The 14,442-nt window shown below is 51.5% G+C and overlaps 1 protein-coding gene across 1 annotated transcript in view; it reads right to left on the bottom strand.

The window, feature by feature from the left end:
* Positions 1-14,442, bottom strand: part of JAK3 (Janus kinase 3) — a 279,679-nt gene that overhangs the window by 175,387 nt on the left and 89,850 nt on the right. The window contains exons 8-10 of the mRNA XM_078669301.1: positions 10,087-10,244; positions 6,362-6,476; positions 4,593-4,776 (exon numbers count right to left, since the gene is read on the bottom strand). Of these exons, the coding sequence (XP_078525427.1) occupies positions 4,593-4,776; positions 6,362-6,476; positions 10,087-10,244 (457 nt within the window). The remainder of the gene's footprint in view (positions 1-4,592; positions 4,777-6,361; positions 6,477-10,086; positions 10,245-14,442) is intronic.

Below are 14,442 nucleotides of genomic sequence, written 5' to 3' on the forward strand. Positions count from 1 at the left end.
GAACAGCCGAAAAAGCCATCTCTCCTGACTTGGCTGTCCAGGCAGTATTGCCTAGCAAACGTGTGCAGCGAGGCCCACGTAGCTGCCTGACAGATGTCCTGCAAGGGGACTCCCCGGCCCAGGGCAGTAGTAGCCTCCGTGGCCCGTGTGAAATCGGCACGAAGCCCCACAGGAAGCTCCTTTCGAGCCAAAGAGTAACAAGCCTTGATGCACAAGACGACCCATCGAGAAATGGCTCGTTTGTGCACCGCCCGTCCCTTCTTAGCGCCCACGTAACCAACAAAGAGTTGGTCATCCACCCGGAACTGGCGTGTGCGATCCAGATAGAATGAGAGCGCACGTTTTGGGTCCAGACGGTGGAGCCTCTCTTCCTCTTTAGAGGGATGCGAAGGCGGAAAGAAGGTGGGCAAAGTGATGGACTGCCCGATGTGGAAGGCTGTGACTACCTTAGGCAGGAAAGAGGGTCGCGTCTGCAACACAACTTTGTCCGGATGGACTGAAAGGAAAGGAGGCTTAGAGGAAAGAGCCTGGAGCTCACTCACTCTCCTGTCAGAGGTGATGGCAACCAGGAAAGCAGTCTTCAGAGTAAGAAGACGAAGAGGACAGTTATGAAGTGGCTCAAAGGGAGCGCACATCAGAAAAGTGAGAACAAGGTTCAAGTCCCACTGAGGCATCACAAAAGGAACTGGAGGAAACATATGAGTGATGCCCTTCAAAAACCTATTTACAATGGGGGACTTGAACAAAGAGGGCTGATCAGGTAGCCTTAAGAAGGCGGAAATGGCCGAGAGGTAGTCTTTCAGAGTGCCCAGAGCAGAGCCCTGCTGGGCAAGAGAAAGAAGAAAGAGGAGAACCTCTGAAAGAGGGGCAGAAAGGGGATCCACAGCCTTTGCTGTGCACCATGCCACAAACTTATTCCACCTGCAGGTGTATACCAATTTTGTGGAGGGATGCCTGGCTGCCAGAATGACATTACAGACTTCAGGAGGCAAGTCAAATGGTCTCAACTGCCGCCGCTCAATCTCCACGCATGTAAGTGGAGAATGGACAGGTTCGGGTGGAGGACTGTCCCCTGCTGCTAAATAAGTAGGTATAGCAATACTATACCTAAGCAAGGGGTGATTACACGACCTTGCCCCAGCTGAGTGATCAGCCAGTTGTGTCTATTTGAGTGGCCAGCCAGGGGTGGCATAATACATGCTGCAGCCCCTGGTAGGCCTTGGGTGCACCTATGCCCTGGGTACCTAGGGTACACTATACAGGGACTCACAAGGGTGACCCAGTATCCAATTAGAGATGTACCTAGAGTACATGGAGTCCATTTTACAGTGAGAGCAGATAGCCTGGGGCCCGGATTAGCAGGATCCCAGGCCAACTAAGTCGAAAACCAGCTAAACACAAGGCAAAAAGTTGGGGGTAACCATAGTCAGGTATCCACCTTCCTACACCCCTAACCTGCGCAGATGAGCTGCGACCACAGCCATCACTTTCGTGAACACCCGTGGGGCGCTGGTAAGGCCGAAGGGGAGCACGGTAAACTGAAAGTGCTCGTCGCCTACCGTGAATCGCAGGTAACGCCGGTGGGCCGGCAGGACGGGGATGTGTAAATAAGCGTCCTGCAAGTCAAACGCTACCATCCAGTCTCCTGGGTCCAGGGCAGCTAAGACCTGAGCCAGTGTCAGCATCTTGAACCTCTCCTTCCGGAGGAAGCCGTTGACATTCCGCAGGTCCAAGATAGGGCGTAGGCCCCCTTTGCCCTTCTTGGGAACCAGAAAGTAGTGGGAGTAACAACCACACTCTACTTCTGGCCCAGGAACGCGCTCGATGGCCCCCTTGGCCAAGAGGGCCGCAACTTCCTCTCGCAGAAGATTCAAGTGATCCCCCGACATGCGGTGGTACTGCGGTGGCATGGCTGGAGGGGTCGCCTCGAAGGGGAGGGAGTAGCCCCTTCGGACGATTTGCAGCACCCACCTGTCCGATGTGATGTCGCACCAGTGGAGGAGGTAATGGCGAACCCTGCCCCCCACTGGCGTCTCGTGGGCCTGAAAGCTCAGACTAGGAGGGCTTTGAGGCGAATGCTGCGGGGGTGGATGTGGACTGGCCGCGCCATTGTCCCCGGGCACCGCCACGGCGGTTACCACGCCTGCCACCGCACTGCATGTTAGTCTGCGGCCCGTGGCTGGCAGGACGTGTGGGGGCATCCCCTTCCTTGGCCACGAAAGGGGCGAAAGGCAGCAGATTGCTGGCGCTGGCCCGACAGGCCCAAGGACTTGGCCGTAGCCCTGGAGTCCTTAAAGCGCTCAAGCGCACTGTCTGCCTTGTCGCCAAAGAGGCGACGCCCATCAAACGGCATGTCCATAAGGGTGTTTTGGACATCAGCCGAAAAGTTGGCGGACCTCAGCCACGCGCGGCGACGAATCGCCACCGTCGTTGCCATCGCTCTACCTAGCGAGTCCGTGGTGTCCAGTCCACATCTGATGGAGAACCGTGCCGCATCTCGACCCTCCGCAAGGGCTTGGGCGAGTTTAGTCCGGGCCTCCTCCGGACATTGTGGCAGCTTGTCCGCGACCGTGTCCCACAGAGAGTGGGTATAACGGCCCAAGAGGCATGCGGTGTTAACTGACCGCAATCCCAAACTCAGGGAAGAGAACATCCTTTTGCCATATTGCTCGTACCTCTTGGATTCCCAATCGGGGGGAGCTGTCGGGAATGCAGTCTGGGAGTTGGAGGCCTGGATGACCAGGTTCTCGGGGGTGGGGTGGTGGACAGGAAGCAAGGGTCGCCCGGAACCGGGCGGTGGCGTCTGGCCACGTTCCTATCTATAGGAGGACCTGTAGCGGGCCTGGACCGGGTGCCCAGAAGAACGTCAGACAAGGCCTCATTAAACAGCAACAGAGGCTCCGAAGAGCTTTCTTGCGGTTTAAGGACCTCAGTGAGGAGGTTAGTCCTCACGGCCGCGACGGGGAGCTCAAGGGATAAGGCCTTGGCCGGCTGCGTCAACACCACACTATAGGCTGTCCCCTCCTCCGTAGCCACGGTAGGAGGGGAGACAAAGCCAGTGTCTGGCGAGGTGTCCAGACCATTGGCGTCCCCTAGCTCACCTGCCCAGTCCTCATAAGGCTGGCACTCACGTGCCAGAGGGTCCTCAGACCCCTCCCAATCCGCCTCGCCACCCATCTCCTGGTATTCAAGGTCAAAAGATGGGGCCGGATCATAGAAGTAAAAATCTCCCATCGGCGTCGAATGCGGCGTCGAGCGACGCCACTCCGGCGCCAGAACCGGACCGAGGGGGGAACTGGGGACGGCGTCGACCGTGGTTGGCGTGGGGGCAACACCCTAGCAGCCGGCGCCGGCGAGGTCATAAGGTCGAACAGCGACGCCCCGGATCCGGGCCCGGATCCAGCGGAGTCCTGCGGCGTCGGGACCGAAGTCGCGGACTGCGCCGGGGCCTAAGCAACCGATGGCGCCGGGGCCGAAGCACCCGACCCGCTTGGGCTCCCAGTCGGGGCCGCGGGGCCCGAAGGCGCCGCGGAACCCGACAGAGGAGTGAGCAACCTCATGGCTGAGAGGAAGGCGGCAATCTCCTCCGGCGTCGCATTCTGCCCAGGGACCAGCGGGTATGGAGCAGGTCGCGATGCCTGCGGCTCCGATGGAGCCGTGGGGGGCGGTGTCACCCGAACCCCCGGCCTCCTCGTGCGAGCGTCGGGGGGAGTCGGAAGAGCGATGCCGCCTCTTCGACTTCTTGTGCCTCTTACCTGAGGACTTGGATCTCGAGGAGTGGTGTCGATCCTCCGAGCCGTGATGACTCTGGCCCCGCGACCGGTCCCTCGACCTCCTTCCGGACCGGAACTTCGAACGGCGCGGGGCCGACTGCCGGAGCTCGCGGCGCTTGCGGGACCGCTCCCGCCTAGCCTTCGACGTCAAGGCCTGGCAGTCGGGGCACGACTTGTCATCGTGGTCGGGCCCCAGGCAATGAAGACACCGGCGATGGGGGTCGGTAACCGACATCAGTCGGTTGCAGTCGACGCAGGGTTTAAACCCGGGCATCCCTACCGGCACCGTCGGAGTCGTTCGACTTCAAAAAAAGAGATCAAAAAGTTTAGTCAAAAAATGACTAAAGGGTACCACTGTTCCCGGATCGGCGCTTGCTGGCGTGGAAAAAATAGGAACTGACATCAGCGCACGAGGGCGGCGTCTAAGTACTCCGGCGACGTCATCCCAGCACCAACGACGCCGACGACGGACGCGGAGCCGCAAGACGAGGCCTACCGACGTGCAAAGGTATTGCTACGCAAAAGTTTCCGAATCCAGTCTTACGCCTGGGGGTATTCTAAGGTAAGGAAACTAATACTAACCTGTTTCTTTCAGATATAGAGCTTAGGGGAGAGAGCGCCCTGCCTCAAGTGTGGTATAGTACCCAGTCAACCACCCTGGCGACCCTCCCACGCTTCTAAGAGCGGTCCTGACCACCATGTTCCTGATGGTGTCTGGGGGATGGCAGACCACCCACCAGACTCTACATGAGGCCCCCAGAGCTCTTATGCCAGCCCCTGGTCCTTGCCCACTGGTATTAATACAAGCCTCCAGGGTACCTCTGGGTCTAGGCGGGCAGCGCCGCCGCAGCTGGACGAGCACCCCGCTGGCCTGCAGGCTGCAGCCCTCGTAGTATTCCAGGAGGTTCTTCAAGCTGCCGAAGCGCCGCTCCACCCCCAGGAAGGCGTACCCCCGCTCGGACCGGGTGACCAGGCAGTCTTTGCACTCCGTTCCTAGAGGCGTCTGGGAAGAAGGAGCAGGGGGGAGAGGCACATATCAATTGGTGGCAGATTATATGCCTACTATCTATACTCTTACAACCTCCTTGTGGTATCACAAGGTGGGGCCGAGCCAGAGGCCAGGGGCACTGTGTGAAAGCAGAGAGCGGAGTATGATGTAGGTGGGACAGTGTTACAAGTGGGAGCAGGGTGTTACAATAGGGGTAGAGCGTTACAATGGAGACCTCCATGTTAAAGCAGGGAGCACAGCTTTACGAAAGAGGCTATTTTATTACAGTGCAGGGAGTACCCAATCATGATAGGGAGCACAGTGTTTTACTAGGGACACCATGTTACAACAGGGAGTACATTATTAGAACGGGGAGCTTGGTGTTACAAGCGTGAGAACAGAATGATGGTAAAGGTTACTCTACAAGGAGGGCCATGCCAGGGCAGGGAGAACAGGGCTACAACAGGGAGCACAGTGTTACACGGCAATGTACAGCATTATGATAGAGGTTGCTCCATTTCAAGGAGGGTTGTGTCAGTGCAGGAAGTACAGTGTTAAACCTCTGAGCACAATACTAGAATATATGAACAATGTTACAAGTGGAGCACAGTGCTAGAATGGAGTAAAGTGTTCCAATGGAGGGCACAGTGTTACAGCAGGGGATTACAGTGTCACACTGCAGGTAGAGTATTACAATGGAGAGCACAGTGATACAACATGGGAGCACTACATTTTGCTAGAGGTTACTGTATTAGAGGGAGGATTGAGCCAAGACACAGCACATTGTATTACAATGGGCTGAACAGTGTTACATACAGGAGCACAGTGTTACAACGGGGTAAAGTGTTACAATGGGAAGCACAGCATTATGATACAGATTAATCTATCTCAGGAAGGGCTGTGTCAGGGTAGGCAGCAAGGTGCTACAGCAGGGAGTACAGTGTTACAGCAGGGAGCACAGCATTATGATACACATTACTCTATCTCAGGAAGGGCTGTGTCAGGGTAGTGGAAAGTGTTACAATAGAGAGCACAGTGTTGCAACAGGGAGCACAGCATTATGATACAGATTAATCTAGCACAGGAAGGGCTCTGTCAGGGTAGGCAGCAAGATGTTACAGCAGGGAGCACGGTGTTACAGCAGGGAGCACAGTATTATGATAAACATTACTCTATCTCAGGAAGGGCTGTGTCAGGGTAGTGGGGAAGTGTTACAATAGGGAGCCAGTGTTACAACGGGGTAAAGTGTTACAATGGGAAGCACAGCATTATGATACAGATTCATCTATTTCAGGAAGGGCTGTGTCAGGGTAGGCAGCAAGGTGCTACAGCAGGGAGTACAGTGTTACAGCAGGGAGCACAGCATTATGACACACATTACTCTATCTCAGGAAGGGCTGTGTCAGGGTAGAGGAGGAAGTGTTACAATAGGGAGTACAGTGTTACAGCAGGGAGCACAGCATTATAACACACATTACTCTATCTCAGGAAGGGCTGTGTCAGGGTAGTGGGGAAGTGTTACTATAGGGAGCACAGTGTTACAACATGGACCAGCACTGCAGTAGAAAGAGCTGCACAGTGTCGGCGACGCCATCCTGACCTCCACGCAGACCGTAAGGATGAACTGGTCAAAGTCCTGCAGGGAGCTGCGCAGTATGTAGTTCCCAGGGTGGAAGTTACTCGTCTTCTTCAACTTATGGACAGCAAACTCCGAGCTGAAAGTGGAGGGAGACACGCTTACTCATCAGTGACGCCTGTATTACCACTTATCACAAGTCTACAAAGTACTGTGGAACCAGAACCAGGCAAAGGTGACACAACAGCGTCAACTGTGCCAAAACAAGTGCTCACGCCTGCTCACTTCCCTTTCCAAACCTGTGGGTAATGGATCTGTAAGAACAGTGGCCATGCTGTGCTTGCACTTTTTCATGGTGCTAGTGCGTGCATGTGTGCGTTACTCGCCCCTTCCGCGGCATTACTTCCTCATCTCTGTCTATAAGTGCACTGTCCTTGTGTAGTATGGTGAAATTTGTTTGAAACACTATTGCTGTGATATTTTCACCATGAGTCTATATGCACCCACTCATCCTTTTCCAGGATTAGAAATAAAGGGCCTCATTTATGAGGCCTTGCGTCAGTTTTGCGCTTCCGATGCGTCACTTTTTGTGACGCATCGGCGGCGTAAAACATGCCTCCTGTTGCGCACTATTTACAAAGTGACGCATCTAAGCAGATGCGTCCCTTTGTAAACCCCTGCGCTACATTATACCTGCGTCAGGTATAATGTATGCAGAGTGGGCGTTCCCCCGCAAAAAGCCTCGTAATAGTGACGCAGTGAAATCTATGAGATTTCACTGCGTCACTTTTAGGACGCTGTTGCGTCAAAATCTTGCGCCTGCCTCACAGCAGGCGTAAGACTGACGCAAGCCCTTTCACATGGGGCTTTCCCATGTGAAAGGACGCATTGCTGGAGTTGCGTCACTTTTGTGACACATTCCAGCAATGCGTGACTTTTGCGCTTACAGATACGTCAGAAATACTGACGTATCTGTAACTCCTTGCGCCATGATTCGTCATACTGTAAATATGACCCATCATTGGTCTCGCAAGGATGGCGCAGTGAAAAGTGACGCATCGCTGTTTTCCCGCAGCGATGCGTCACTTATCATAAATGAGGCCCATAGGGCTTTACAGAGGAAGAAAGACTCGTAATCGACCCCTGTTGTGAGGCACGAGCAATCACTATAGTTCACTAGAGCTCAGTCTGTGTAATATTCTCAGACACCCCCAGAACCCTCCCTTTCAGACCGAGCCTGTACAGTGGCACCGAGGCCCACAGGACTGAAGCTACCGCTAAACCCTGATTATCGCTGTATGTTACCACCCGACCAGTGCTGAGAGGGGTCTGTATCCTCGCTAGCACCAGGGCCACATCACTGAGCCCCCCTAAAGTCTCCCTGGGATCACCTTCCCCCCAACCTGCCCTGCTCAGACCCCGAACCCACCCACCCAATGGACCCCCACCATGCCTTTGAGCCCGCAGCTGTCTCCCAGTCACGCCCTCCGAGTAATGCTATTATGGCTGGAAATGAGAATTTTCAACCGAAAACAGGATTATCGGCCTACTTCTCTCAAGCTGTAGTGAAGGTGAGTGCACACCCATAGGTGCCTAGAGGTCTCCACCAGCTGATGGTGTCACCTACGTGTGTAGCAGAGAAGGATACATTACTTACCTGTAACCCTAGTTCTCTTCCAGGGGTATACTCATCAAAGGCATAAGCTCTGAATAGTCCCACCCATGTGCTGGGACCCCAGAGCATTTACAAAAAATATATGCATACAAAATATATATGTATATATTAATGCATGGTTAACCAAATCTAAGGACTAGTCCTGTGTAAACATACATCAATATATATATTATGCATATATATATATATATATATATATATATATATATATATATATATATATATATATATATATATATATATATATATATATATATATACACACACACACATACACACACACACACACAAAGTCTAAAACACCAAATTTGGCTCAAATATGCCAATATTGCATTTATATTTTTCATTTAAAATAAAAGATATGTAAAAACATTTCCATGACATAGAGAAATGTACTCTTAACTTGTTTGAACAAAGCCTTTATTTTCAAGGAAAAAGGGAAAGTAATAGCAGGCAGATTAGCCCAGAAGGCTGCATATAGAACACTCAGCAAAAAACTGGTGCTGTGCCTTTAAGACCTTCAAGACCTCCAGGCTCCCATCATGCCCCACAGGTGACAGTTAGGGCAGGTCTTTTTTACCAGCTCCTCCTGTGAGGATCCTGGAGCACTGAGCTCGTCAGTTAGTGGATTTCTATCACTAATTGGTCTTTTCAAGTGGAATTCTTTGTCTTCACTCGACGTTTTTAGTACTAACAGTACTATTTCCATCATTTTTCTGACTTTCAGTTCTTTTTTCTGTCAGAAATGCCAGCCTTATTTAATAAGTGCCCTTCCTGTGGGAAGAAAATGGCTGAATCAGATCCGCAATCGGTCTGTATTGTGTGCTTACCATCCTCACACAGACCTGACAAGTGCTACTACTGCCAGATGTTCTCGAGAAGGACCCTTCATGAAAGGGAGACGATCAAGCTGCACGCTATGCAGGAGAGAGGAAAGGAGTCTATCAGTGGCCTGGAAGGACATCCCTCGAAAGAGTACACCTCTCAAATAATATAAGAGCACAAGAAAAAGGGAGAAAAAAGAAGGCATCGGTCGAATTCACCATCGAGAAAAAGATCAACGTTGAAAATACCCCAGTGCTCTCCTTCATCTTCTAGGTCGCCTGTGTCACAGTGGGCGTGGAAGGACCTATCGCAGTTGAAGCGGACGATGCCAGGTATGGCAAAGTCTAAATCTAGACATGTGTCTGCTTTTCATCGGCCGACTTCGACCACCACTTGTAGCCGGTCCAAGTCCATCTCCCCTACGACGGCTGAAGGCAGACGCTCGACGTAGAAGACTCATTGACGATATGGGCGGTCGCCATAGAAGGCCACAGTGCTGATGTCAAAAACACCACCAACGTCGAGGGCACCTCAGGGAACGATGCCGGATCCGAAGCTGAATACTCCGATGTTGGTAGGCCTTGTTCGCAGTATTTCATCACAGACGACAGGGCAAGCTCGATCATTGCCATCGAGAAGGTTGCCATTGAGAATGGCGCCGTTGGGAGGTCTCCTTCGACGTCGAGAAGAAGGTTGTCTTCAATGTCGAGATGGACGCATTTGATGTTGAGAAGGTTGACGTAGAAACCTAAATCCTCCTGTATGGCTCCACTTGCTAAGAGACAGAGAATAGATCGGTCACCAGTACCGGCGTCGAGGGACCCTTCGACATCGAGGGAAATTCAGGACCTAACATCTAAAGTAATGACATTGAGAAGTGCTTTATCCTCCCCAGGCCGAAGGATCATTCAGATCACGCCGGAGGGTTCCTCAGCTCCAGAACAGCATACGCCTCCGACTAACCTTTCCCCGAGATGGTTGGAGAGCATAAGGGACTGGAAGATGCAAAGAGTTAGTCCTGGTTCTGAATATTCTCTAGTATATTCGCCTTCTCGTACTCCTGATAGACATGTGCTATCTACCACACCAGCACCTCAAAAGTCCACAGTTCCTTTCATTCCCACACGTGGACGGGACTATTCAGTACTTATGACTATTGATGAGTATCCCCTGGAAGAGAAATAGGATTCCTAGAATACCCCCTCCCCCACACACACACAGTGATCCATGGTGCTGTCCTAGGACTCACGTGATTGGCCCATGGCACTGGTTCTGGATGTTCCACAGCAGGCTGGGGGGTGCCACCCCCTTGCAGAAGTAGTGATGCGAGTCTGTAGTAAGCCGGTAGTACCCATCAATGAGCGCCACGAAAGAGAGCGCCTTTTCCAGGGAGGGGAACTCGGACTCCTGCGGGGGGCATGAAGAAAGGAGTCTGTGAGAGAGACACAATCTTACAACCCAAGGCTGCAAGGTCCTCCATTTGTAGTGACTACTATTGTGCAATTTAACATATAAGCTTCAGGAGCTGGTGGCAATTACTTTGCCACAATTACTAAGGCATTGCATTTTGATAGCCAACACCAGCCTCTTAAATTTCAGAGTTAAGTACTCAAAACAGTTTTGAATTTGATACTTGAACCCAAATTCTCGTTGTAGTGTAATTGCATTTATATAGCACCTACCATCATTGACGAGGTGTTGAAGCGATGGATAGCGGGCAGCACGCTGATCATCAAGGTGGGAGGGAGGGCTGGCATCTAGCCACCAGGTGACAGCATGCTCGTGTCCTCCCTCCCGCCTCTAGGCTCCTAACAGCTGACTCAGGGCTCAGGAGGGAGGGCAGGCTTTGCTCACGCCTGGAGTGAGAACATGTGTAGGTTTTCACTGTGGGATCTAGCATTAGCACAAATGTTGCACAAAAGTCGCACACGTGTTGCACAAGTGTCAAGTGTTGCACAAGTGTCACACAAGTGTTGCCAGAGGATTATGTTTTCAAAAATGCTGAAACATTTACTCAAGGACTTTAGGGCCAGATGTAGGTAGAACTTATTTACCGATTCTTAATTACCGAATTTTACCGATTCGGTAATTAAGAATCGGTAAATAAGAAGGGGGGTATGTAGGAACATCCAGATGTTCCATTTACCGAATCGGTAAATATCTGTATTTACCGATTCGGTAAATACCGACCGGTAATGCTCCATTCATTCCTATGGGCTTTGAAGCCCATAGGAATGAATGGGGCATTACCGGTCGGTATTTACCGTATCGGTAAATACCGATTTTGACAAGGGTGCAGGGGGTGTCACTTTGACACCCTCTAGCACCCCCAAAAAAGGTTCGGGGCCATGTGGCAGGCATACCTGCCCTAAGGGCAGGTCTGCCTGTCATATGGCACAGGTGTGCATGCACACATGTGCATGCACACCTGAATCGGTATTTTACCATCAAATTGAATTTGATGGTAAAATACCGAATTTGTAGGGCTTGTGGGACTCAGAAGAGTCCCACCTATATCTCAATTTTACCAATTCTGTAAAAATACCGGTCGGTAAAATTACCGACCGGTATATTTACCGAATCGGTAAAATTACCGAAATGCCCTGTTGCAATCCCCCTACATGTCGAAAGCCAAATACCGGTCGGTAACGGCCGAATTCGGCCGTTACCGACCGGTATTTGGCTACCTACATCTGGCCCTTAGTGCTTTCAACCTTCATGTCAACCATTTAGAAAGCGCCGAAGTTACGCTAGTACACCACTTTGTGTAGTTACCTGCCATTTGCTGCAAAAATGTCCTGCAAAATGCACCACATGCTGTAAAAATATACAGAGGACACAAACAACAGAACACGTGTGGCTGTTGGTGGGGGCAATTTTGTTTAATGTGTTCCAGCGCTAAAAATTGTTGCGAGGATGCATTTCAAGCTAAAGTGTAGCGCGAAATAACAGGCTGCATATTAATTACGCCCGAAAGCAAATTATGGGTATTTCACCTACCCGGAGGGATTACTCGACCCAGGAGATATTGAAGATTTCATGGTGAGCTCGTGGCCATCTGAGACTTCGGTGCCGCTTAGTCCAGCGGATAAAGGGGCATATTACCAACAACTATCGATATTTATCGCTAAATGCGCTTAGCGACTTTTTTTTATCGCTGCCCATCGCTGGATATTTTAGCGGAGAAAACATGCTATTAGCAACGTTTTTCTCCATAGCGCTAAAATATCCAGCAATAGCGGCGTAATGTGAGAATATCGCTCAGAATATAGCGATATTCTCGCATTAGCGACTAAATGCTCTTAGCCATGTTATCCACCTCCCATTGGATAACATGGCTAAGAACTGGTCAGAGCAAGCGTTAGTTTTTGGCGATAGTGGGAATATTTCCATCGCTACACCAGCCTTGTGAATAGGCGATAGCGACGTTATCGACTGCTTTCAGTCGCTAACGGGTGCCCACTTTGCATGTCATTAGCGATAAATATTGCTGACATGCAAAGCAATCCCCAAACCGCTCGCTATTGCCTTCAAGCTGTCGCTAACTGCTGTTAGCTACAGCTTGATAATAGGGCGATAGAATTTTCGCCGCTTAGCGGCCGAAAACGTCCGCTAAACCGGCGAAAAGTGCCTATCGCCCCCCTTGATAATATGCCCCAAAGTTCCGGAGAACGGGGGTCTCCTGACTCACCAAATCCTTCATCCCGCCCCCTTCTCTTAGAGAGGTGACAAGGTGGCCTGTCTGGAATTCTCTTTTGCCAAAAGTGCTCCTGTTGTGTATACAGATACACTTTCACAAACAATGCACCACCATGGCATCGGAGAAAGTGGTATAACGCAGGCAGACTGTGATCTTGTGCTCTGAATAACCTCAGCATATGGATAATTTCATCGTCGGTTCGAAGCGCTATAGTGACGCTGGATTGTGCTCCACTGATGGCTGCCATCTGCGACTGTATGTGGAGATGGTGCTTGTGCACAAAAAAAGGGGCAAACAGAAACTTGTGAAAAAATTTGGAAAATCACATGAGACACTAACATTAGGAACAGGGCCGCTGGAATTATCCAATTTTACGTCTGGAGTATGTTCCACATAATTATAGATTGGCTGAATTTGCCACATAATCCATCATCTGCTGCATAAACTGCAGATTTTTTTTTATTTTTCAAAAACCTTTATTGAACAAAATTGCACAGCAAGGTTACAAGATAGCACTGTTTCAAGACATCAGACACAGGCATACAATATATTTCAGCAAAGGTTACCTCGAGCATGTAACACTTGGAAACAATACAGAGAAGAAATATCGTGGGAGCACTAGGGCAATAGAGTGAACCATGGAGAGAGGCACCTCAAGTAGAGGAGAGAGGCTGAAGGAGCAGAAGGGATTGAGGATGAGAAGCAAGCTACTCATTCACCTTCACCGGCGGCCGCCGCGGTTAAGGGCCAGCGGGGAGCGCGGGAGAGGTCGCAGGGCGCTGAGAGTTGCGACTTAAGAGGTAAGACACGGGTGGACCCCATATGTCAATTGGGCGGGATCTGGCTGGCATGAGGTCCCAGAATTCGGACAGAAGAGTCTGACAGCGCGATGCATCCTCAAGCCAGAGGGCGTCCTTAGATGCAGGCCTGCGACCCAGCACATGGAGACCCTACGCCGCGCAAGGACAAGCAGCATGGCAATCAAGCGGCAGGAGGCATCTGGGCAAAATTTTACGAAACCTTAGAGGCAAAGCAAAGGATCGGGCTGGACCAGCGACGAGGTGGTCTCAGAAATAGCGGCGCAGGCCTCGGGCTGGTATGCGGAGACCTGCGGGCACAGCCAGGCGAGGTGGGAAAAGTCTTCCGCAGGAGCAGAGCAGCACAGGCATCTATCACTGGGAATAAGTCCTATCTTGTGCAACTGGGCAGGAGTCTGGTAGAGCCTATGCAAATACTTAAAGTGGATAAGGCGCAGGTGGTAATTTGGGGATAGACTTTTAATCTGATTACAACAATAGAGCCAGTCAACTTGAGAGATTTCGACACCCAAGTCCTCACCGCACGCCACACGCGCCCGGTTGGTTGAAATGGAAGATGCTGCTAGTGTGAGGGTATAGATTTTAGTAACTAGTTTCTGAGGGGAGGGGGACACGTAAAGGAAATCAAGAGTGGCCATTGAGGGAGGGGGCTGAGGAAAAAAGGAGTGAAGCTCCCTGCAGGTGGCCCTAAGTTGATAGCAAAGCAGTGTCCATGGGGCCGGAGTCAGCAGCGAGTGAGAAGAATGTGCCCCCAGGGTAGAGGTCCGACACTGTGGAAAGCCCCAAGCGAGTGGCATGTTTAACCATACCAGAAGTCTGGAGAGGAGGAAAAGCCGGATGATGAGCTATTGGCATAGTATTTTACTGAGCCCATCCCAGGCCCAGCGTAAGGTCTCCACCGTATCAATCTCAGTGCGTGGGAGTTTCGCCGGGGCGAACATGGCGGTCATGAGCGGCCACGGGGCAGCAAGGTCGGCTTATACCGCGACATGCGGCTGAAAAGGAGTGGGGTGGAGCCAAAAATGAAGAAAACTGGCCTGGGGACTAAGGGCATAAAGTTTAAAATCTGGCGCGCCAAGGCCGCCGC

This window comes from Lissotriton helveticus, chromosome 12 (assembly GCF_964261635.1).
Source record: "Lissotriton helveticus chromosome 12, aLisHel1.1, whole genome shotgun sequence".
Taxonomy (NCBI): Eukaryota; Metazoa; Chordata; class Amphibia; order Caudata; family Salamandridae; genus Lissotriton; species Lissotriton helveticus.